The sequence below is a fragment of the Leucopleurus acutus genome (genome assembly GCF_964270905.1).
Source record: "Leucopleurus acutus genome assembly, chromosome: 10".
Classification (NCBI taxonomy): Eukaryota; Metazoa; Chordata; class Mammalia; order Artiodactyla; family Delphinidae; genus Leucopleurus; species Leucopleurus acutus.
The window spans coordinates 65763897-65790137 of NC_139153.1; the positions used below are offsets into that span (position 1 = coordinate 65763897).

The window sequence follows — 26241 nt, forward strand, 5'->3', positions numbered from 1 at the left end:
GAAATAAAGGGCTGCCACGAGTGCCCTTGGTGCCTGTTCTCTTGGCCTCCAGACAGGGCTGGACACCAGGTGGTGTCTGGGAAAGTGGCCAGGTCACAGCAAGCAGGTGAGGGAGAGGCCTTCCCAAGAACAGGGTGGGAGGCACCCAGTACAACCTGAGCTGGGGCAGACAGGTGGCCGAGAGGACCTGTTTGCTCTGCCTGGAGGGCTGGGCCCAGACCACTGCAACTGTCTCCCCACCCCCACCCCCAGACAAAAGCTCAGCTGAGAGCCCCCTCCCTGCCACCTAACCCCCGTGGGAATGGCTCAGGCCAGGAGCTACCATCAAATCTGCTCCTTTCTCCCAGGGCCTGGTGACTTCTTCACAGGTTACAGTCCCAAAGACAAACACATTCTGCCAAGCAAATAACTGTCCAACAGTGGGGGCCCTGGGGAAGGCCTGGGAGTGGGTCTGAGCTGCCAGAAGACCCAGGTGACAGGGTGGGGGCCCTTCTTCTGCAGAAAACAAATAGCCGTGGGCATCTGGAAGGACGCAGGATGCAAGTGCACTGTCACAGCACTGGGGGCAGAGGCGAGGGTGCCCACCCCAGGGGTCTCTGGGCCAGTCTCCCAGGCTCCCTTGTGCTGGGCTCTGTGTCAGGCTATATAGAGACCCTGGGGCCTTGAGGCAGAGACCAGTTCTTCTGCGGTGCTTCCATCTGTCTTGTGCAATCTGTGGCCACAGGTTCCCTCACTGAGCTGCCTGCAGAGAGATGGCCGGGAAATCCCCTCCCCGCAATTCCCGCACCTTAGACCCCCTGGTTCAGTGCCAGGGCCACCATCATTTAGAACACACAGCTCTGCCGGTCAGGGTGAAGACCCAATTTGGGAGTCTGCAATTACGTGAAAACAATACCAGCATCTGGGAACCGATGCCATGGGTCCAAGCCTGTAAGACAAGCAACTCCCTTCCCGCTGTGATCTCACTTCCCTTCAACACAGAAAGGGTGATGATGTGACTGAGGACACAGTTGAGTTCTGAGTTCCTACAGACATGAAGGGATGAATACAGTGAACCCACAATTTGCTGATGTATTTGTCAATTAAGTTTCTTTCATGCTATGGACCACCGTGTAACCCACCTCCCCATCTCCGGAGGCCAAGGTGATAGGCCTGTCTCACATAAGTACGTGGGGGTAGGATCCAAGTTAGCTTGTCAACTGCCTGGAGTGTGGTCCCTATCTGGCTCTCGGGCTCCCAGACCAATCTGCATAAAGGTACCTAATCCGTAATCCACCAGAACCACTAAAGAAAGATGCATTTCCTCTTCTAAATCTAGTCCCAGCTGGCTCTGAGGACTCCCCAACTCGGCCTTGTCTGTTTCCCCAGTAGGAAGATGCCCATGGTGCTCTGCATTCTTCCTGTGCAATTCCTGCATTCACACCTGTGCGCTGTGCCTGACACACAGTAAGTGCCCACACAATGCCTGCTGGCTGATACTAAGTTGGCCGATACATCTTATGTGCTGGGGATAGAGTAGTGCTCAACAGACGCATGGTAGGTAGCCTGGGGAGGCCACTGGAAAGAGTTTCACTTTTCTGGTCACCGGAAACCAGGAACGGCAGCAGATTTAATGAAAATCCCAGGACTGATTTCACAAACATATAATGAACCGCAGGGTCTCAGTTTTCCCATATGCAAGAAGGAGAGACACAGAGACCAAAAAGCGCATATCACAGAGCCACTGGGGGGCCAAGCAGGTACAGAGGGGCTTCAGGGAGCAATAAACTCACTGACACACATGAAAACAGGGTTTTTTTTTGGTGTGTGTTAATTTAATCATACAAATATTCATTTACACAGTAAGGAAAAACCTCCTCATCATCTCCTCCCAGGCACCATAAGGCCCCACCACAAACACCCACCCAGCTTGCTTGCCGCACACCACTGTCCAGGTGGAGAAGGCAGCTACTGCTGCTCCAGCATTCACACGAAGAAACAAAGAAAAGGCGAGGCAGGGTGGGGTGGGGAATCAGCTTGCAGTTCTGGGCCCTGGCAACCCCACCACCCTCTCCCGCTGGGGCTCACATTGAATTTGGGGAGGTGCTTATTCTTATGCCCACTTCCCACCTTGGCCACCCTCGGGCCACTCCAGCTGTCTTGGTGAGGTTCTCTCCTGGCTGGAAATGCCTTTGATGGACTTTAGGTAACAGCCAGTCCTTGCTGGGGGAAGAGAAGGCTGTTTCTTGTAGAAAATGCCCCAAATTCAACTGTCCCCATGGGAAAAAAAGAAAAAAAGCATGCACGCGTGCACACACATCCACACACACCTCACTCCGTGCACACAGACAGGTTCCTCCCAAGCCTGAGCCCCTCTGCCTCCCCCACTGGGCTCAGGTCCTTAAGGATGGTGCCTGCCTTACCTCGCAGGTGCCAGACACTGGTGGTCCTGCCCAGAGGCAGCCTGTCATTTGGTAAAGAGTCCAAGAGGAACTGAGACTACTGGGGCTGAGAGGGTAGCCTTTGCCACCCCACCAGGCAGTGGAAAAGAGGGGCTCTAAGGACTTGCTCAGAACCCAAACCAGCGAGAAGAGGCAGGATGAATGGTACTAACAGCCGCCAGGTCTTGGGGGAACCATGGACTCCTTCCGCCCCTACTCCATGGCTTGCACTCGCTCTGGCCTCTGCAAGGAGCTCACCTCTCCAAAGCTGTGTACAGAAATGGTTTGTTCTTGGGAGGGAAGCCAACGTGCTTGGGACAACTACCTTGCCAGGTGAGACTGCCTAAAAGCAAGAGGAGGCGCAGGATCCCTCTGGCAGGGCCAGACCCACTGACGGTGATCTATGAAGCCACTGCTGAATAACGGCAGGCACCCCCTCCTGAGAAAAGGGGAAGGGGCACCTAGTGTGGGGCAGATGAGGAAGCCTGGAAACCAGGGGACGTAAAACCTCCCATGATCCTGCAGGGGCAGATGGAGATGTGATGCTTTGAGGGCTATCAAGTGAGCAGAACGGCTGGGCATGTGTGGGCTCCAGGGTGGCGGCGTCCCAGGAGGTTGGCACCAACAGTGGCGGCAGTCTGGGCCCAATAGGGCCCTCAAACAAAAAGCCATTGTGAGCCCCTGGCTTGGACCTGTGGTGGCCTGGGCACCTCAGCTCTGCTGGGAATGGGGTGCTCTTTGTGTGCATAGAAAGTAGGTGCTCCAGTGTGAGCTCTAGTCCAGCCCCAGACCCAGCTGCACTGCCCTTTCAGCAGGCAGTCTCCACACTCCCCTGGGGCTTCTCCAGTGGACCAATGTTTATTCCCCCTTTTATTTGGGGGGAGGTGGGGAGGCAAAGGGGGAATTTCATACAAGCTTTTCTCTCACAATCAAGCTTGGAAAACACAACAGTCTCAGAAGAGGATGAGGAGGAACAAACAACACATGTTTTCGGAACTCAGACACCCAAACAGAGACAGACAGGCAGGCAGACCCTCACCCACACCCAGGCTATATGACCCCTTGCAGCCAATCATCGACCTGGACTCCCTGCTGTCTCACAACCCCGGGGTGGGTGGGGGTGTGGTAACAGGCAGGTGACCCAGCAACCGCACCCTAGATCCATATCCCCGGCTATCAAACGAACCAAGACTCGAGGGAAGGAGGGGGTGAGAAGAGAAGAGGGACTTTGCATATTCTTGTATCTTTGGCAGACAGCTGTTCTGGCCTGGTTTAAGCTTCCCATGGAGATATCCACATCTCAACCTGCTCGGAATCCACAGGATGCCAGTGGGGCTACCTGTCCCAGTGAGCAGCCAGCCAATCAACCTGTGCTCCGGCTGGGCTGTCCCTTGCCCGCCACCTCCCAATAACTAAGCATCCTGCTCAGGGCGGGGGTCCTTTCATTCCCAGCAAAATGTGGTCTCCAAGATCACGCAGTCAGTAAGCGTGGCCCTTCCCCATGGCAAATTCCCCATCTGGGGCTACATTTTCATACCTTAACAGCTCAGCCTCCACTAACAGGCTGCAAAAATGCCACAAAGGACAACTGGAGAGAAACACAGGGAAGGGAGTTGTGTGACAACAGAGAAGCAGGGGACACCTTCACATTCGCCTGCTGCACACTCGCTGGTGAGCTGCACCAACACCCGTGTGTGTGTGTGCACGCAGCACACACATATACGCAGCACAGAGGCAGCGTTCCCAGAGTGAATGTGGAGCCGCCGTGCACCAAGAATCCAAGAGAGCAGTAAGTGTGATGGCATTTCTCTCCGCCAAGAGAAACATGGAAGGAAAGCAATTCGAATTGTTACAAGCGTGTGCAGGAGGACACCTCTCAGCCTCACAAACTCCCACGTCACCCGAGATCTGTCCTCAAGGCTTCCTCTGCTGGCCACACAGGGAAGTTTGGTCTTCAGAGAGGTTCTGACGGTAACAAGCCACAGGGCTGACCAATACAAATGTCAAAGGTGTAAATCAACAAGATTAAAGAGAAAAGAAGAGGAAAAGCGTGATAACTCATGGGCTGATACCATTAAAAGCAAATGGGGTTGGAGACTCATGGAGTCAGGTGGCACGGCAGGTGTCCTCCTATAGCACTGACCCGCAGAGTCCCCAAGCAGGCCATGCCAGTTTTGAACCTGAATTGCTTCCAGAGCAAGCATTCTATAAACAGCATGTTATCCCTTATCTAAAAAAAAAAAAAAGTGGGGAAAGGGGAAAAAATTAACATGTGCTCAAAACTACAACCTGTCTGTAGGCAAAATAATTTTTGTTTAAAAAGATGGCTTTTTTCCCCCATTTTAAACATTTTTTTCCTTCCCGAGCAACCTAATGACTTGTTAGACTGACACCTCATAAACAAAACCCAAACTGGCTGCATGGATTTCTTCTTGGTAGCCTCAACACCACTCCTGCGACTCGGCATTCACACACGCACACTGAGTTTACTCAAAACTAGTCTTTCTGATTCTTCCTCTTCTTCCAGGATGGGGGTCAGAGCCAGGGGTCCGTGCGATGTGGTCTGCAATCCAGAGGAACCCCTTGCCCTCCCCCCCAGAGTCAAGCCTTCTGTCTTTTGTTAATTTTTCTTCTTGCTGACACCCGTTTAAGACTGGCCGAAGGGGTAAGGCCCGTGGAGCCCCTGGAAGAGAGTGAACACAGTCAGTGATGGCAGACACAGCAGGTACAATGTGACAACCAAACCAAGTAAAAGAATCTACGGTTCCCAGTGAGCCAGAAGGAAGCTCCAAGGCACAAACAAGGCTTGAGGGTTGTCCTTGCCATGCAAATCTTCAGGAGGCCACATATCAGCACATTTCAAGTTTTTGCTAAGTGTTCTCCTGCAAACACACCATCCAAAAGAGGGGAGGCTGGTGGAGAGATTCTTCATCTTTCAAATTCTAGATCAACTGGTGCCAACTTTCCTCCACCCAGGTCACAAAGCCTGCCCTCCTTCTTGACAACATCTTAACCTCTCTGCTAAAGATCCTTGGACACCACTTTCTGCACCCTTAACCTCAGGTGCAGGCTACTGCTGGCTGGTGGCACTTATATCAACAACACACACACTGGAGCAGAAAAAGCAACCGTCCACCGGGCACCTAGTGCAGACATGGCAGCAGGGGGTCTGCATACACTGTCTTTAGGTGTATTATTACACTCATTTGACTGATGCCTATCTGACTGCAGACATTAGGAGACTTGTTCAAAGCCACATGGGTAGTAAAAGGCAGAGCCAAGATTCAAACCCAAGTCTGATCTTTGCTCTCTTCACATTGCCTCTCCCTTGCCACATGATGATAAGGTTTACTCCAAATTCCCAAAGGTGTTTTCTATGCTGCTTGGCTGGTGGAGAAGGCATCATAGTCTCACTTTTCCCTTATGTTAAGAATGAGACACCAAGATGTGCCAACACCAAAAGTGGCCACACAAACTTGCTGGAGGATGTCTTGTGCCTCCCTCCACCTTCACACCTCTGTGGAGTGTGCTTGAAAAGACCCAGTCAATGCCAAGACCTGGGAGGGCAAAGGTAACTGGTAACCAGCCTCACTAAAGGTCCTACACCCCAAACTGGCCCAGAAGCAGAGGGCCCTTGGACCAAGGGGACCAAATGGGTACGGAGAGCAGGTGGCACAGCCATAATCATGACAAATGACCAGAGGGGTTTCCCGATGCTTGACAACTACGTTAAGTAAGAATCCTGAATCTAGGCACAACTGGGGTGAGGAGGCACAAGAATGACTGAGATGACATTTTCCATTAGCTTGGTAAGATGTGGACAGTCAGAATTTGATTATCTTTTAAAAATGACACTTGTCTTTGAAAAGAAATGTAAGTGCAGGGTTGCAGGGTTGCCAATGATTAGAATCCCTTTCCAGTATGACTTTGTTTGCTGCCATCTCTCTAGCACTTAGCATGGCACCTGTCCCTGAGCAAGCACCCGGCAAATACTGTTGAATTAATAATTGAAAGAGAACAGGTATTTCTCAGACTACTACCTGGAGTGCCAGACCCTTCGAAGTCACAAGAATATTGGCCCTTCCAAACCAAGTTTTTAAACAGCCGCTTAGGCCTGGGGACACAAGTGTCTGCGTCATGCCATCCATCTGGTCACAGCCTCCCAGGTCCCAGAAGAGGCTGGGCTCCCTGGGAGTGGTCAGCTAGAGATGCACAACCTTCACAGTTTTCACTGCAATGGGCTGCGGGTCACGCAGAAGTGGGAGAAGGAGATCTGGGTTCTGATCCCCGCTTTGCACTAGCACACCAAATGACCATGAATAAAGTCCCTTCCCCTCATAGGATCTCAGATTCCTCCCTAAAACTTCCAGATTTAAGGTTCTAGGAGTTGACATAAAGTACCTAGCTCAGGAGGTTGAAAAACAGCATTCTAAGAAAAAAATGCCCTTTGGTCATGCTTATTTAGACCAGAGGTCAAAGCTGCCAAAAATAGGGAGCATAAGATTAAAGTTCCCAGTTTTTTTCAGTGGAAAGCACTGAAATTGCTTTTGTCTTTTTTTTTCTCCCTCCATAAAAAGCCTCAAGAGACCAGAAATAGGCCTCAAGCTGCTTGGTGGCATCGCTGAAGAGGTGAATGTGGGAGACAGGCAGGCCAACACTGAAAAAGCATCAACTACGTGCCGCCAGGTGCTGCTGGAGCACTTGAACATGTTCTCTTTAATTCTCACAAAGATAAACTAAGACAAGTATGCTCTCCAAGCTCAGAGAGGTGAGGTAACCTGATCAAGAGCACAGAGCTGGTAAGCAAAGCAGTGGTGGTTAAAATGTCACGTTTGCCAGCCCCGAGTCAACCATGCCTCCAGCAGGCGAGCTGAGACTGTAACCATGTCAGTAGTCACAGACCCACCCACTCAAACAAGTGTGGGCCGGACCAGCTAAAGGCTCTCAGACTCCATTTTGTGGGGCCTGGTTGGAGGGTCACAGGCCCCAGAGATGGAAATTAAAGAAGCTTAAAACAAGCTGCTGGGCTTCCCTGGTGGCGCAGTGGCTGAGAGTCCACCTGCCGATGCAGGGGACGCGGGTTCGTGCCCCGGTCCGGGAAGATCCCACATGCCGCGGAGCGGTTGGGCCCGTGAGCCATGGCCGCTGAGCCTGCGCGTCCGGAGCCTGTGCTCCGCAACGGGAGAGGCCACAACAGTGAGAGGCACGCGTACCGCAAACAAAAAACAAACAAACAAAAAAACCCACAAGCTGCCCTCAGTACTTCCCAACCAACATTCATTCATCCCAACAATCCAAGGAGAGCAACAAAGGCTCAGATTCCCATACGATTTAGAACCAGTAAGACGCTCAAAAGTCTTTGTGCAGGAAAACACGCACAGAGAAAAGAAAGTAGAAAAACAAACAGCATTTGTTTTCTATGAATTTTTTCCCCCTTTACCCTAAATTTACCTGCTTTCCAGACCAAAGCTCCACACTCTTCACATAGGCCTTTATAAAGCAAGCACTAGCCTTGTGACTTGTCTGGAATGCTTGGAGAAGGGAGTTCATGACTTTGCCAAGGAGCTGTCGTGCATTCCCATTTTACAGATAAATGGATCCCATGCAATTGGCAGAGAGAGCAATACAGACATGGGCATTTTCAGATTTCCCCCTGAATGCCCTGGCCCTTAGACCATTCAGTGTAGTATTTAACTAGCTTAGATTAAGAATTAATGTTGATCCTCTATTTATTGACTGAGGTGCTGTGCCTTTTGGAAAGAAAAATGCTATCTAATTCCCTTTCATCCAGAGAATGGCATATTGGAGTTGTTGATGTTTAACTGGCGCAGAAACATGGCTTGAGGGACAAGCTCTATTTTCCTCCCCCCACAAATAAATTACTATCACTTCAAGGAAGAGAGAGGGAGCCAATTCTATCTCAGAATTACTTTATCATCTAGACTCCCCACATGCAGGATTACAGGTGTCACAAGTGGATCATAGAACACAGGCAATGCAACACCAGTTATAGAGAAAAAGCCTGGCGGAGATTCCAAGAACAGCTTGTCCAGGGCATCCGATGGCAGGAGGCCAAGCAGGAAGTGCCTTTCTTAAGAGTGGGATGAAGGTATATTTGAAACGAGATGCCCATCCACATTTCAGGTTCCACTGGAGTTCCAAGACCCCGTGTAACAGGTTCTGGTGCCTAATGTCTCCAACCCAAGCCCAAAAGTAGGGTTTGGCAATACAGATAGTGTTCACTGTCTTCTGGAGCCTAACAACTCTTCAAATTTTACCCACAGGAAAAGCAAATGCCAAACATTTTCATTAACCTGGTGGCATCCTTGATATCTCTCCTATAACAGGTGTGCCACTAATAAGGAAAACAGATCAAGGGATGGATGCATCAGATGGTACCACACAAAGCCCTGAATTAAACTCTTACAAGCAGAAATGGAGGCCATCGCAGCATGATTACAAAACTCAGTTAGTTTGATGCAGAAGACCACCCTCTTCTCTATGAGGATTCACCTCTCACCACATAGGGACTAGCAGCAAGGCCGGATTTATGCATATTAATAGAAGGTGTAAATGACCAAGTCAAGAAAAGAACTCCTCTATCTGACTCCAGGTCTAAAGAGCAGCTCCCCAGGGTCAACTTGCACAGAAATGGCTTTTCAAAGGCTACATTTCTTGGGAGTAGCCCCACATCTGCTAGGGGACAAGAAAGTGTTCCTGGCGAAGGAGAGACAGGTTTTAGGTCCACAGGGGTTGAGGTGTTGCCTGTTTGCCTCAGTCTTCCCTAAGCTTTCACTGAACAGCTGTCATGGCTGTGAGCCCTGGGACCTAAATTCGACTTGGCTACAGGGCAGGTGAGCCCTCTTAAAGCATGGGAGCTCCATACCTGCCAGCTAAGACAGAGGGGCCTCCCTACTCATGGGTGTCTGGGAAGAGACCTTGGCCTCAAGCCAGCTGAATGATTACGGTAGTGGGGCCAGGTCCTGAGCTGAACTTCCGCAATGGAATAACTACTGTGAGTCATAATTTGGCTAATTTTCTAAAATATTTTTAAAAGAGAACACTTATAGACATAAAAGACAAGCAAGCTCAGTTTCACTCATCACAATCTCCTGAAAGGACAATTTAAGATCCAGTACTTGTGGGCCTGTCCTCAAAGCAAACTAAAAATAAAAAATATCTTTTTGATTTGTTTTTCACAGTAGTTTATAGTTGCCCCTGTGGAATAGTAGAGTCACTCCCAGCCGGTGATTTGGTTATCACTGATCTTATGTGAGTGGGTACCTACAATAACTTAAAAGTTCTTCCTAAAATTATACAGAAATCAAAATAACTTTTCCAAAAAGGAGTACTAAAAAAACAGGAAACTATTTTGTTTCAGATAGAATGTATTTTTTTAAAGAACTTTTAAAAAAATTATTTATTTATTTAGGCTGCGCTGGGTCTTAGTTGCAGCACATGGGATCTTCATTGCAGCATGTTTAGTTGCAGCATGAGGGATCTTTAGTTGCAGCATGAGCATTTCTTAGTTTTGGCATGCACGTGGGATCTAGTTCCCTGACCAGGGATTGAACCCGGGCCCCCTGCACTGGGAGCATGGAGTCTTACCCACTGGACCACCAGGGAAGTCCCTCAGCTAGAATATTTTTAGACGTTTACTCATCAATATTCAGCAGTAGGGAGTACAGTGCTATCAGAGGAGAAAGCTGCCCTTTTACGACAGTGGAACCTGTTTCTTTTTTTCTTTTCTTTTCTTTTTTTGGCTGTACCATGCACGTGGCACGTGGGATCCTAGTTCCCCGACCAGGGATCGAACCCGCACCCCCTGCATTAGAAGTACAGTCTTAACCATTGGACTGACCGTCAGGAAAGTCCAGTGAAACCTGTTTCTGCCAGTTATTTGTACCTTGCACATAGTAAGACACAAGTGTCAGTAAAATGAATGAATGAACTGTGAAATACTCTGCACTGCTGAGCCATCTCTGTTTAACCTTCCAGGAGAAAAAAAAAAGAAGGCTAAAATTCCTAATGAAACAACAATGTCTTACGAGGGCTTTTGAGGGTACTCTTTCTATATGAAAGCCTGTTTAGATAAAGCACCACAACATGAAAACTTTCACATACCTGTCTTATTTTGCTTTTATTTGTGATTTGATTTAGATAAATAAAAAGGTTCACACTGGTTAATAAAAAGAGAGGAGCGTTTGCTGCATGACTGTGAAATAATACGCTCTCGAGGTGTATACTGATGGCAGCATCAGATAACCACCAGGGCCCTCCTCCTCCTTTCTCATTTCCTGGGCCAGTCCCAGGCGGCGCTTCGCCCACCTAGTGCTCCTTTTGTATCATTTATGTACACTGAATGCAAACACAGAAGAATACAGGGTTTAGTATTAAGTTCTGTCCTGATCCTGTACTGCAAACATGGTGTGGTGAGGCCCTGCTCATGGGGCTGGCTTGGCTGGCAAGGGCCAGAGACTGACCAAGCCCTGATCGAACCCACTTGTCTCTCATTAATTAGAAATCAAGTATGTACTGAAGTAATGGGCAGGGCAATGAGGACTCTTCTCTCAGGAGCACTCAAAGCAGCGCCCTTCCCTCGATGGATGCTGACCGCACAAGAAGGCTTGCTGGTGGAATATCATCAGGGCCAGATCATCATGATGGGAACTTCTGCAGATGCTTTAACACTGGTGTCCAAGCCACCTTCATGTGACTGTCCTCAAAATTTCAAAGATACAGTGGCTGAAGACAAGTATGAGAACAAGCCAAAGAAAAGAAAATAAACGTACTTTTATGCATGAAGGCTGCTCATGGGGCAGGCTCAGTTCACAGCCTTCTGATTGTGCCAAAGTTGTGCTTAAAAGCGTAACTCAGTTATAAGCGTGGTGAAATGTTGTTTTAAAAGCCCTGTAAAAGCATTTTTTATACTTATCTCTAAAAGCATTTTTTATACTTATCTCTATCTCAACTTCTGTTGCTCTTAACTAACTTCTACAGTCCTGCTGGGGACCTTCGCATCTATCCATTCATCCTCCCTCTAACCACCCATCCAATCCTTTGCCATGCATCCACCCTCTGTTCTTCCTCCATCATCCACCTTTCCATCCTCCCTCCAGACATCCTCCATCCTCCTTCCATTCTTCCTCTGTCATTCATCCTCCCATCCCCCCAAGCTCCCCATGGCCAAAGGGAACTCCCAGAGCCTTCACCCACCCCCTGACAAATCAAGAAAATCACCAGGAAGAATAAAACTCAAACATAATTGTGAATGAAAAGATATTATTTAAAGTCCTACAAGGAGATGAAGGATGTTGGTTGAGTTTGACTTCCCTTTCATTAAAAACTTCAGAAAAGGCTATTTGCTATTTGAAATTCTAGTCCCCAAGATCTCATGTAATAGCAAGTGTGCTAGAATCCAGGTGAGATGCAGGCTCTCTCATGGCCATCTCTTAGGGTAGAGGAGATTCCTAGAAAGGAAGAAAGAAGTGATAAGAGTCTCACTGGGGAGAACACCTAAAAGGAGAGAACACTTATCCAAGTTCCCAGCCATGTGGCCATTGGTGCTGTACTATGGGAGTCCTGAGGCACAGGGTGAGGCTGCTGGTCCCACTTCCTCTCAGAATTTCCATTCAAGCTCCTGTACACTTTCCTTACATGCCACTGTCTCCCCCACCTCTCTTACAATTAATTCACAGTATCACCTCCCCCCACCTCCACCACAGCCAATGGCTGGCTGATTGAGGGAGAATAAACCGTCTTTCCTTCAGCCATATTTGGTTTCATCTTGCCACCCCCCTGCTCAAAAGCATTGTTAGTACTCTGATTCCTCTCACATTAAAGGTGAACTCTTCTTTGCTTGGCTTTCAAAGGTCTTCCTCCAAAATTCACCCCATCCTCTTTAAGCACACCTCACTCACCACAATCAGGCTGGCCAGTGTCCCCTGAACACACCCTGCCTGTGAATGCCTCTGGGCCTTCCTGCATGTGACTCCTTTTCCCTCCAATTCGGTTTGAATCTATCATTTCTTTCTTTTTTTTTTTCCTTGGCCGCACTGCATGTCATGTGGGATTTTAGTTCCCCGACCAGGGATCGAACCTGTGCCCCCTGCAGTGGAAATGCAGAGTTCTAACCATTGGACTGCCAGGGAAGTCCCAGTTTGAACCTATCATTCACCAAGGTATCATTTTCCTGGCTACTCCAAACCTCATTGTTTTCTCCTTCCTCCAAACTCAAGAACACTTAAAACTCAACTGGAACTCAATATACTCCATCTTTACTGGTCTCATTCTTTCCTATGAGCTAGTCACATCTAAGTAATCAGACAGTAAATTCTTTGACAATAAGGAAGTATTAGCACAGGCTGAGGAACCTAAGAGGCCTCCCTTATGACTAAATAATATCAAACCTCTCTCTGTTAAAGTACTTTTTGTTGTTGTTGTTGTTTTTTGTTTTTTGCGGTACGCGGGCCTCTCACTGTCGTGGCCTCTCCCATTGCGGAGCACAGGCTCCGGACGCGCAGGCTCAGCGGCCATGGCTCACGGGTCCAGCCGCTCCGCGGCATGTGGGATCTTCCCGGACCGGGGCACAAACCCGTGTCCCCTGCATCGGCAGGCGGACTCTCAACCACTGCGCACCAGGGAAGCCCCTGTTAAAGTAGTTTTGATGAATGTCCACAGCTTTGAAAAGGGTCTCGCTTTCAGTCGAGCTCTAAGGAAGCCCATACTTTCCCCTGATGTACAGCAGCCTTTAATTTTACATTGTGCACCTGGTCCTGCTGGAATACAATCAGAGCACACTTAGCAAAGAACAAGTCACTGAAACCTGAGCATCTACACCAGACACAAATCCTCACACTTTTTTTAAATTAATCATCAATTTTATACACATCAGTGTATACATGTCAATCCTAATCACCCAATTCATCACCCCCTCCCACAGCTTTCCTGCCTTGGTGTCCATACGTTTGTTCTCTACATCTGTGTCTCAATTTCTGCCCTGCAAACCAGTTCATCTGTACCATTTTTCTAGGTTCAACATGTATGCGTTAATATACAATATTTGTTTTCCTCCTTCTGACTTACTTCACTCTGTATGACAGTCTCTAGATCCATCCACATCTCAACAAATGACCCAATTTTGTTCCTTTTTATGGCTGACTAATATTCCATCATATATGTGTGCCACATCTTTATCCATTCGTCTGTCAATGGGCATTCAGGTTGCTTCCATAACGTGGCTATTGTAAACAGTGCTGCAATGAACACTGGGATGCATGTGTCTTTTTAAATTGTGAAATTCTCTGGGTATATGCCAAGTAGTGGGATTGCAGGGTCATATGGTAATTCTATTTTTACTTTTTTAAGGAACCTCCATACTGTTCTCCATAGTGACAGTATCAGTTTACATTCCCACCAACAGTGCAAGAGGGTTCCCTTTTCTCCACACCCTCTCCAGCATTTGTTTTTCATAGATTTTCTGATGAAGCCCATTCTAACTGGTGTGAGGTGACACCTCATTGTAGTTTTGATTTGCATTTCTCTAATAATTAGTGATGTTGAGCAGCTTTCCATGTGCTTCTTAGCCATCTGTATGTCTTCTTTGGAGAAATGTCTATTTAGGTCTTCTGCCCCTTTTTGGATTGGGTTGTTTGTTTTTTTAATATCGAGTTGCATGAGCTGTTTATATATTTTGGAAATTAATCCTTTGTCTGTTGATTCGTATGCAAATATTTTCTCCCATTCTGAGGGTTGTCTTTTCATCTTGTTTATGGTTTCCTTTGCTGTGCAAATCTTCTAAGTTTGTTTATTTGTTTATTTTTGTTTTTATTTCCATTACTCTAGGAGGTGGATAAAAAAAGATCTTGCTGTGATTTATGTCAAAGAGTGTTCTTCTTATGTTTTCCTCTAAGAGTTTTATAGTGTCTGGTCTTACATCTAGGTCTCTAATCGATTTTGAGTTTATTTTTGTGTATGGTGTTAGGGAATGTTCAATTTCATTCTTTTAGATGTAGCTGTCCAGTTTTTCCAGCACCACTTACTGAAGAGACTGTCTTTTCTCCATTGTATATCCTTGCCTCCTTTGTCATAGATTAGTTGACCATAGGTGTGTGGGTTTACCTCTGGGCTTCCTATCTTGTTCCATTGATCTTTGTTTCTGTTTTTGTGCCAGTACCATATTGTCTTGATTACTGTAGCTTTGTAGTATAGTCTGAAGTCAGAGAGTCTGATTCCTCCAGCTCTGTTTTTTTCTCTCAGGACTGCTTTGGCTATTCAGGGTCTTTTGTGTCTCCATACAAATTTTAAGATTTTTTGTTCTAGTTCTGTAAAAAATGCCATTGGTAATGTGACAGGGATTGCATTGAATCTGTATATTGCTTTGGGTAGTACAGTCATTTTCACAATATTGATTCTTCCAATCCAAGAACATGGTATATCTCTCCATCTGTATCATCTTTAATTTCTTTCATCAGGGTCTTATAGTTTTCTGCATACAGGTCTTCTGTCTTCCCAGGTAGGATTATTCCTAGGCATTTAATTCTTTTTGTTGCAATGGTAAATGGGTGTTTCCTTAATTTCTCTTTCAGATTTTTCATCATTAGTGTATAGGAATGCAGGATATTTCTGTGCATTGATTTTGTATCCTGCTACTTTACCAAATTCATTGATTAGCTCTAGTAGTTTTCTGGTGGCATCTTTAGGATTCTCTATGTAGAGTATCATGTCATCTGCAAATGGTGACAGTTTTACTTCTTCTTTTCCAATTTGTATTCCTTTTATTTCTTTTTCTTCTCTGATTGCCAAGGCTAGGACTTCCAAAAGTATGTTGAATAACGGCAGTAAGAGTGGACATCCTTGTCTTGTTCCTGATCTTAGAGGAAGTGCTTTCAGTTTTTCACCATTGAGAATGATGTTTACTGTGGGTTTGTCATATATGGCCTTTATTATGTTGAGGTAGGTTCCCTCTATGCCCATCTTCTGGAGAGTTTTTATCATAAATGGGTGTTGAATTTTGTCAAAAGCTTTTTCTGCATCTATTGAGATTGTCATATGGTTTTTCTTCTTCAATTTGTTAATATGGTGTATCACATTGATTGATTTGCATATACTGAAGAATCCTTGCATCCCTGGGATAAATCCCACTTGATCATGGTGTATGATCCTTTTAATGTGTTGTTGGATTCTGTTTGCTAGTATTTCGTTGAGGATTTTTGCATCTATATTCATCAGTGATATTGGTCTGTAATTTTCTTTTTTTGTAGTATGTTTGTCTGGTTTTGGTATCAGGGTGATGGTGGGCTCATAGAATGAGTTTAGGAGTTTTCCTTCCTCTGCAATTTTTTGGAAGCATTTGAGAAGGATGGGTGTTAGCTCTTCTCTAAATGTTTGATAGAATTCACCTGTGAAGCCATCTGGTCCGGGACTTTTGTTTGTTGGAAGATTTTTAATCACAGTTTCAATTTCATTACTTGTGACTGGTCTGTTCATATTTTCTATTTCTTTTTGGTTCAGTCTTGGAAGGTTATATCTTTCTAAGAATTTGTCCATTTCTTCCAGGTTGTCCATTTTATTGGCATAGAGTTGCTTGTAGTAGGCTCTTAGGATGCTTTGTATTTCTGTGGTGTCTGTTGTAACTTCTTTTTCATTTCTAATTTTATTGATTTGAGTCCTCTCCCTCTTTTTCTTGATGAGTCTGGCTAATGGTTTATCAATTTTGTTTATCTTCTCAAAGAACAAGCTTTTAGTTTTATTGATCTTTGCTACTGTTTTCTTTGTTTCTATTTCAGTTATTTCTGCTCTGATCTTTATGATTTCTTTCCTTCGCTAACTTTGGGTTTTGCTTGTTCTTTCTCTAGTTCCTTTAGTTGTAAGGTTAGATTATTTATTTGAGATTTTTCTTGTTTCTTGAGGTAGGCTTGTATAGCTATAAACTTCCCTCTTAGAACTGCTTTTGCTGCATCCCATAGGTTTTGGATTGTGGTGTTTTCATTGTCATTTGTCTCTAGGTATTTTTTGATTTCCCCTTTGATTTCTTCAATGATCTCTTGCTTATTTACTAACGTATTGTTTAGCCTCCATGTGTTTGTGTTTTTTACGTTTTTTCCCTGTAACTGATTTCTAATCTCATAGCGTTGTGGTTAGAAAAGATGCTTGATATAATTTCAATTTTCTTAAATTTACTGAGGCTTGATTTGTGACCCAAGATGTGATCTATCCTGGAGAATGTTCCATGCACACTTGAGAAGAAAGTGTAATGTGCTGTTTTTGGATGGAATGTCCTATAAATATCAATTAAATCTATCTGTTCTATTTTGTCATTTAAAGCTTGTGTTTCCTTATTTATTTTCATTTTGGATGATCTGTCCATTGGTGTAAGTGAGGTGTTACAAGTTCCCCACTATTACTGTGTTATTGTGGATTTCCTCTTTTACCGCTGTTAGCAGTTGCCTTATGTACTGAGGTGCTCCTATGTTGGGTGCATATATATTTATAATTGTTATATCCTCTTGGATTGATGCCTTGATCATTATGTAGTGTCCTTCCTTGTCTCTTGTAACATTCTTTATTTTAAAGTCTATTTTACCTGATATGAGTATTGCTACTTCAGCTTTCTTTTGATTGCCATTTGCATGGAATATCTTTTTCCATCCCCTCACTTTCAGTCTGTATGTGTCCCTAGGTCTGAAGTGGGTCTCTTGTAGACAGCATATATATGGGTCTTGTTTTTGTATCCATTCAGCAAGCCTGTGTCTTTTGGTTGGAGCATTTAATCCATTCACGTTTAAGGTAATTATCGATATGTATGTTCCTATGACCATTTTCTTAATTGTTGTGGGTTTGTTTTTGTAGGGCCTTTTCTTCTCTTGTGTTTCCCACTTAGAGAAGTTCCTTTAGCATTTGTTGTAGAGCTGAATTCTCTTAGCTTTTGCTTGTCTGTAAAGCTTTTGATTTCTCCATCGAATCTGAATGAGATCCTTGCCGGGTAGAGTAAAATTAGTTGTAGGTTCCTCCCTTTCATCACTTTAAGTATATCATGCCACTCCCTTCTGGCTTGTAGAGTTTCTGCTGAGAAATCAGCTGTTAACCTTATGGGAGTTCCCTTGTATGTTATTTGTCGTTTTTCCCTTACTGCTTTCAATCATTTTTCTTTGTCTTTAATTTTGCCAATTTGATTACTATGTGTCTCAGAGTGTTTCTCCTTGGGTTTATCCTGTATGGGACTCGCTGAGTTTCCTGGACTTAGGTGGCTATTTTCTTTCCCACGTTAGGGAAGTTTTCGACTATAATCTCTTCAAATATTTTCTTGCATCCTTTCTCTCTCTCTTCTCCTCTGGGACCCCTATAGTGCGAATGTTGTTGCGTTTAATGTTGTCCCAAAGGTCTCTTAGGCTGTCTTCATTTTTTTTTTTTTTTTTTGCGTTACACGGGTCTCTCACTGCTGTGGCCTCTCCCGTTGTGGAGCACAGGCTCCGGACGCGCAGGCTCAGCGGCCATTGCTCACGGGCCCAGCCGCTCCACAGCATGTGGGATCTTCCTGGAACGGGCCACGAACCCATGTCTCCTGCATCGGCAGGTGGACTCTCAATCACTGCGCAACTAGGGAAGCCCTGTCTTCATTTCACTCTTTTTTCTTTATTCTGTTCTGCATCAGTGAATTCCACCATTCTGTCTTCCAGGTCAGTTATCCGTTCTTCTGCCTCAGTTATTCTGCTATTGATTCCTTCTAGTGTAGTTTTCATTTCAGTTACTGTATTGTTCATCTTTGTTTGTTCTTTAATTCTTCTAGGTCTTTGTTAAACATTTCTTGCATCTTCTCGTTCTTTGCCTCCATTGTTTTTCCGAGGTTCTGAATCATCTTCACTATCATTATTCTGAATTCTTTTTCTGGAAGGTTGCCTATCTCCACTTCATTTAGTTGTTTTTCTGGGGTTTTATCTTGTTCCTTCATCTGGTACATAGCCCTCTGCCTTTTCATCTTGTCTATCTTCCTGTGAATGTGGTTTTTGTTCCACAGGCTGCAGGACTGTAGTTCTTCTTGCTTCTGCTGTCTGCCCTCTGGTGGATAAGGTTATGTAACCTCATACTTTTGAATTATACTTATCTGCTTGAATTTCACCAGTCCCACTTTGAGAATTTTCATCAGAAATTAAAATGCTAAATTCAGAGTACAGGGAAAAGAATACGTCCTTACAACTGAAGTAAAATATGCTATCTTGGGAAACACTAGCTCTGTTTCAGCTACAAGACTGCCCAGCATCAGCTCAGCCTATAACAATGCTCAGAGTCCCAAAGCAAAGAAGAAGGAGCTGAACGTTCCACTTTGAAGCTGTTGAGGTACAAAAGAGAGAGTTCCTGGAAATACTTTTTATTCTCAGTCAGATAGTAATGTTACAAACAACAAAAGACATTTTCTAAGGCTCACAGTGTTTGCTTGATTTATTTTTAAAATGCACACATGACCCATGCCAATGCAAACACCAACAAGGCTGGGAGGACTTTGCTGGTTCCTCAGGGTTTTCAAAAGAGAGACATCTTAATATCATTAAACCAGAGTCTCCTGGCAAACCCCTTCTGTACAGAATGTGCTAATTTGCCAGCGAACAGGGGCAGGTTCCTCAGTTGCTGGGCACTGCTTCCTTCTTGGTCACAAATTCTTTTGTAGCTCCTGAAGATGAACAAGAAGGTCTCTACAACCTGACACTAAGTGTATAAACTACCTTCAGAGAACAGCAAACAAACTTTGCTTCTGCCAGCAAGCCTCAGCATAGTGTGGTGTAGAAGAACACTAGACTCCAACTGGGTTCCCTGGGTTCCAGCCCATGGCCCACCCCCAATTTGCTGTGTGAATGTGAGCAAGTCACTTACAACTTCCTTACTGTTTTGTCAAATGAAGAGTATAACTAACTACAAAAGTCACAAGAGTGTCGTGAATTAAGAATAAGAATAAATGCAGTAGAGGTGCTTTGAGAAACAGCAGTTTTACATGTTAGACAGATAGCATTAAGCTCAGTCCTTGGACCTCTTCTCCATCTGTACCAGTGGTTTCCAAGTAGGGAAGTTTTGCTCCTGCCCCAGGGGGCATTTGGCAATGTCTGGAGATGTTTTTGGCTCTTACACTTGGGGCTAGAGGGGTACTACTGGCATCCAGTGGGTAAAGGCCAGGGATGCTGCTGAACATCTTACGATGCATAAGATCCATACCACACTGCCCTCTGAAGCAAAAGAAGATGCATCCGGCCTAAAATGTCAATAGGCTTACTCTGTTGGCTGAGAAAACCCTGCTTTACATAGACTCATCGCTTTGTGGATTGCAGCCAGGCTCATAGCATTAGATACCATCCACATGAAATGACTCCCAAATTTTTTATCTCCACCCAAACCCTCTCTCCTAAACTCTATGTCCAATCTGGATATACAGCAGCCTACTTGATACCTCCATCTGGATGCCAATGTACCCAAAATGAATTCCTGATCTCTCCCCACCTCTACCATAGCCTTTCTTCTCTCTGTGGATGGCAATTTTACCCTTTTATTTGCTCAGGCCAAAAACTTTGGCGTCATCATTTATTCCCTCTTACACCCCGCTTCCAACCCATTAGCAAATCCTGTTAGTTCTAGCTAACAAACCAGATCCAGACACAGACCTCTTTTACCTCTGCTGCTACCAATCTGGTCCAAAACACCCATTCTCTTTACCTAGATGATTGCACTAACTTCCCTACTGGTCCCCTGCTTCTATCCTTGCCCTGTACTCTCCACAGGAGAGCCAGAGAGTGATCCTTTTACTCTCTGGCATGAAGTCAGACCACATAACCCCTCTGCTCAAAATCCTTCAGTGGTTCCTTCTGTCCCTCAGTGCAAAAGCCCAAAGCTTCACAAAGGCCACAAATCCTTCCATGATCTGGTTTTCATCCCCTGACTTCATTTCCCTCTACCCCGTTCCTACCCACTCTGGTCTTGAACAAGCCAGGTGAACTTCTACCTCAGGACTTGTACTGACTGTAAAATATTCTTTCTCCAGATGGCCTTTGCAGAAACTAAATCTGGCTTTAAAGGGAGTTAGATCACCCCTAAGTATGTTCTACTTTTAAAATACTAAGTATGTTCAAAGGGAGATGTTAAATTCATTACAGAAAAATGGAAAACTCCAGAGACTGTATCTTTTGGCCACAATCAGGAATAGACAGGTGACTTCAAGAGGTATAGGTGCTGCTGTCACAAAAGTGAGTTAACGGAAATTTCAATGTCACCAAAAATCTAAACCCAAGTGACCATGGAGGTTCTAGGGAATCTTTTCCCTTCATAGAGGCTGGAGAGAAAGGCTGATTTCTGTAGCTTCCATAGATAACAGCTTGTGGAGAGAAGGGGTTTAGCAGTAGAGAAGTCACATAATAGCTGGCCAATAATTGGCTTGATCCTCATTTGAAATGTAGCAGTGTACTACAGAAAGCATGCATGCTCTCCCTAGCCCACAGCTGCCAGTTCAGCTGATAAAAATACATACCTGAACACTATTTGTAACTAGGAAGCAATGTAGTGGATCGTAAGAGAGCAGGCTCAGGAGTCAAAAACAACTGGTTTTGTTCATATCCTTGTTTTACCACTTTCTAGCTGCATGACCTTGGGCAGGTCATGAAACCTGTGAACCTCAAGTCTCAGCAGCTGTAAATAGGGATAATGACAGTGCCTGTATCATGGTTCTGTTGTGTGGACTAAATGAAGTAATGCATGTCAAACTGCTGCCTCTGCCTCTGGGGAACAAATACTGGGGGCTGGGAGGCAGGGAGGTGACTAGCGTTTTTTGTAATAAACTTTGTAGATCTACTTGACTCCTTAAATTATGTACATTGATCATTTTAACAATAAAAATTAAATTTAAAAAATCCTCAGCACAGTGCCTGGCACATAGTAAGTGCTTAATGAACGGTAGCTTTACAGCTCTGATTACTGCACTCCCGTGGCCGCCACCTGGGAGTAATGTGCATTTGCTACCTGTCCCTTGCCAGAGGAGAACACAAGTTGGATAGAATATCAAGTGACACGAGTTTTCCTTCCAGCTTCTCTTTGAGCCATCTTTAAACCTTTCAGGGAAAGGGTCTGCACCTGAGAACGAAGACTCAGGTTTCATGGCAGTGGGAAGGTTATACTGCCCTCTATTGCCATTAGCTCAGCTAAGGACACCAACCACCTGCTTTTGGGTCAAATTCAGTGCGCTCTGAACTGAGCAGATGTTGGGCCCATCCTTGTTAAACTCATCCCTTATTATTATATTAAACTGATTGGCTACTTCAAAGTAGATAATAAGATCCACAAGCCATTACATCCTCAGGCCCATATAGCAAAATATTTGCCTTTTCCAAACCTCTCCCTGTAACCTCTACTACATTTCTAAACCTAAACAGAGAGAAATTAACTCTTCCATGCCTTAGTCAACACAGACAGCAGCAGGTTAGAAGAGAGTTGATTTCTGATATAATAAAAGCAGACTAACTTCTCTAGCTCCAGATCCAAAACACACTAAAGGGTGACTGTCAGAGAGAGAGAGGAGGAAAAGCAGGTGCAAACGTGGGCAGGCAGGGCAGATGGCACTCGGCAGGGACTGACGCTTGACAAGCATGAGGAACCTCTCCCAAAGATAACAACACGTTTCTCCTTTGAACCAGCACTTGGCGGAAGTAATAACAGTGGCTCAGGCTGTAATCAGTTTAAAGGAGGAGAGTATGACAAACACCAGCTCCAAACATTTTTTTAAAAAAATAAGAGCAAACACAAAATAAGACGTATAGTCCAAGTAACAAAATAAATGAATTTGGGATTCTTTTCAGCTCCCCCAGTGTAAATCATTACTCTTCAGAGAAAGGAAGCAAAGCATTTGGGTTGTCCTGAAGAACACCCTGGTGTCACACTCTTATTCCCAGCTGTCCTGAATAAGACCATTTGGTTGGTGTCTTATTCCTCTGTAAGGCCTTCTTAGAAAACATTAAGAAATTGTGAAAATTACTGGCAAGTAAGAAAAAGAAGTACCTAATTTCAATACGACTTATTTTCTCCTTCCACACCTCTACAGATTGTTTTTTGCTACTGTACCACTGTCCAAACAGAAGCTGTCCCAGCCTCCAGAGATGAGTCACAGTTAGAATTCATTGCAAGACTAGCCTTGAGTCCATAGAGTGAACACCTACCCTACTGTGACTGTTTGTCCTCAGAGGCTCTTGGGCTAATCACATAAAAAGCGTTCATTAAAACAGCACCTAATCTTCACCAATACTTGGTCTGATTGTTCACCTGGGACAGGTCAGCCACAACTGAGCTGACAATGAGGCCAGCCAATCTTTAACAAAAGCATGGAGTCAGATTTATGAATCCTTGGAGCAGGTCAACATATACTTGCTCACCTTTCTGACTCCCTGACAGCTCTCACACAGGGAAGGCCCAGGCCCTCTGGATGTTGTGGGATGGAGCTGGGACAGGCGTTCCCACCCAGAGCTCCCCCATTCTCCCCCCACCACCCCTGCCTGTGGCACAGAGCACTGGGTCCGGAGAGTTTATGGGTTATTCAAGGGTAGCTGGGGAAGGGCTCCAGGGGTGTCCAGTTCCTGGCACTGACAGATAGGCCATTATGTTGACATTCACCCAACCCTCACATAGGATGTATGAAGCAACCTTTTCATTTCATCCTACCAACCTTAGCAAGTTAAACTGTAACTATGGAGACAGCAGGAAACTATCTACCTACTAAAACTGTGGTCATGGGCTTCCAAGAGCGTCATGTTCTTTCCCAGCCTTCAGGGCAGGCAGGGAATTTCTTTAGAGTAAATCAGATCTATTGCCAACTCAGTGATCCCTGATACCAGGGCATCAGGTACTCCTCCAACCCATCCAATAAAGATGGCACCTGGTGTGAACTGAACACACTTGCCCCAACTCTAGCGCTCTAGGGGGCTCTCATCCTTTCCACTCACTCATAAATAAAAAGGGCTATTTATTATTAAGCCCACATGGTTGGTACACCCTGAGAGTTTAAAAAGTTTTTATTTTTACCAACCAGAAAAAGAAATCACTACTTTAAAGACTCAATAAACAGGGGAACTCTTCAAAAAAAAAAAAAAAGACGCCACACGCAATCCTCAGTTTACATTAGAGCCACTTATCTTATTTCAACTCTGCTTCTTTCACACCTTGATGACACTGCTCATCAACTCAGTTAATGCTTTCGCTCAACACAGCCTCCATCCCAACAGGAAGATCTAAGGAAAGCCCAGGTTCACCTACTAATACCTTTAGTAACGTGGTGCCTGGATGTGAATCCCAGTTCTGCCTCTTGCTAGCTGTGTGATACTGAGGTAAGTTACTTAGCCCCTCGGAGCTTTTATTTTCTTACCAAAATATGAAGATGATACATGTAAAGTACTTGGCACTTACCTGGCACATAGGAACGGTTAAAACATAACTCTAGTATATACCTGATCTTGCCACTTATAGCCCTTCAGAACCTCAAGTATTCTTGCCTTTAAAAATAAATAAATCTATATTCTCAAGCCAAATACAAATGCTTAGAATCATGAATTATCTCTGCCTTAAGGTATTCATTTAAGTATAGTTCCAATTCTTTTCGAAGCCATTTGTAATTATTTCACCCAAATTTTTTCATCAAATTACTTCATCCAAAGGAACACACTGCAACCAACTGAATGTATCTCCCACTGTCCATCACCCGTATCTCCTGACCACACATCCCTTACTCAGTATTCTGCCCTCAGCACTTCAACTGTTCTCCTACCATCATCCTTCCTGTCTTTCCAAATCTGTCCATTCTTTGAAAAGCCCTTTCCATCAACTCCATCTCTACTTCATTTCTGCCTTATGTAACTCTAACCCCCAGCCATGCACACAAATTATACATTTTGACTGTGCTGTGCTCTACTGACCAAATTCATACTTCACCTTGACTGAATTGTATGCATGTTTCATCTCCCCTACTGTACTGTGAGCTGCTGGTTGGTAGGGATAACTTCTTTTATTCTTCAAGTTTCCTTACTCAATAATCTACACTGCTCTGTACATCAGTGCAGAAATGTGTTAATAAGTACTTTCTGATAACTATCTATACCCTACCCCATTTCTAAGGAGCCCTAAGAGGTGGAGTTGACTCAACTTTAGCCAGAAATGCTTTCAGAGGACTTGCTTTAAGAGGACTGCTTAACTTAAGAAGAAAAGGAGGCTCCGATTTCTCTTTGGGGTCGAAGTGCCATGTTCTCAATGCATTATAGGCAACAGTCTTGTATATCGTCTCCAATGAGAACCTTTTCTCTGTGGTTCTTGAAAATGTTATTTCTAAATGATTCTACAGAGTTCATGAAAAAAATTACATAACATACCATGAGTTCATCAACCTCAAGAAATATCTCAATAGCCTCACCATAGCCCAGCCCTTCCAAAAAAGAGCAGCATGGCAGGACCTCAATTAAGGCTGGTAGGTAATCCATTCAGACAACCCCCACCTCACCCTGGGCCAGGGCAATGACAGACTTAAAAGGCATCAGTCCTTAAAGCCCTAAAGGAGTGAAAAACAACAAACAGGCTCACACTCAGGAAAAAGAGTGCAGTGCACTGGCCAGGAACACCAGCCCTCTCCTAAGACTACAGTGATAGCTAAGCCAGGGAGTTCACAGTTGGGTGAAGGGGCTTCCATTACAGAAAGCACTGGAGCAACTGGTTTTGCCTCCTCCAACTCTCATCTTCCCATTACACTCAACTGCCCTAAAGTTCTCCTTCTAACAGTGCATGCTTAGCCTAGGGCCTATACCACCCAGAACAGTCATACCCTGGAGGGTTAAATTTAAGGAAGAAAAATCTGGAGCAATAGGAACTTAGTGGAAAATCTTTTGTTAGAGTATTAAGATGTGAAGTCTTTCCTCAAATATAAGCCATTTATTGCCTTGCCAATTTACTTCTCTCATATCCTGTATGACTAACATGATTCCACACAATCCTTTATAATGACCATCCAACCAATAAATCAATCCTGTTGCACTACTGTTGAATGAAGTCCCTCTTACTGGTCCCTGTGGAGAAAGAGAATTCATATCACCAAGTTTCTTTTCTTAATTTGCCTCTGGATCTAGACCACATATAAAGCACTGGTCAGAAAAATGCCATTCTTACAAGAGAGTGAGTTGTCCCTCAAATAAACATTATTTTTAAAAATTTGAGGGTGAATGCCAACACAAAGCAAGGAAAGACTTAACAGTTATACGATTATATAGGTGGGAGGCTGGGCCTAATACACCACATTATTAATCAGAGAAGAACGAACAGGAATGTTCACAGGCCCTGTCACACAAATCACCTACAACAGTTAGCGCTTAGCATCAGGGCTTTATTCAACCTACCAAAACCAACAACCAGGAACCATAGTCAACTCGGCGGAGTATGGAAGGTGCTGTTTAATCATCAAGCATAGCGAAACAGATCAAGAAATCAAACACCTAGAAGACTGTCTTAGAACAATCAGAATATTTAAAATCATGATTAACTTAACAAACAATTCTCTCATTCCTCACACATGAAAAGTCAAAATATCACTTGAGCCACTCTGGGTTGTAGGTGAGGAGGTAGATGGGCCATAAGAGACTGGAAAGACATCAACAAGAAGACATGCAGACTAGGTAAATAAAGTGGAAGCCCAACAACATTTGGATAGGATACAACATTAGGATAAATAATTGAGCTTTTTTTTGGTCTATTTCCTCAGGAAAAACACCCCACCCAAAACCAAAAAGACACAGCAGGAACAAATTCCAAAGGTGTGCTGTTGCTC

At 44.7% G+C, this 26241-nt stretch overlaps 1 protein-coding gene across 3 annotated transcripts in view; it reads right to left on the reverse strand.

Moving 5' to 3' along the window:
- Positions 1 to 1482: 1482 nt before the first annotated feature.
- ILRUN (inflammation and lipid regulator with UBA-like and NBR1-like domains) overlaps positions 1483 to 26241 on the reverse strand; it is a 127238-nt gene continuing 102479 nt past the window's right edge. Inside the window, exon 5 of one of the 3 annotated variants that reach the window (XM_082849057.1) lies at positions 1483 to 5103. In XM_082849057.1, coding sequence (XP_082705183.1) covers positions 5068 to 5103 — 36 coding nt within the window. In that variant the 3' untranslated portion in view covers positions 1483 to 5067. Of the gene's footprint in view, positions 5104 to 11686; positions 11891 to 26241 lie in introns of those variants that run through there. The other 2 variants (XM_082849056.1, XM_082849058.1) reach the window with 2 other exon arrangements.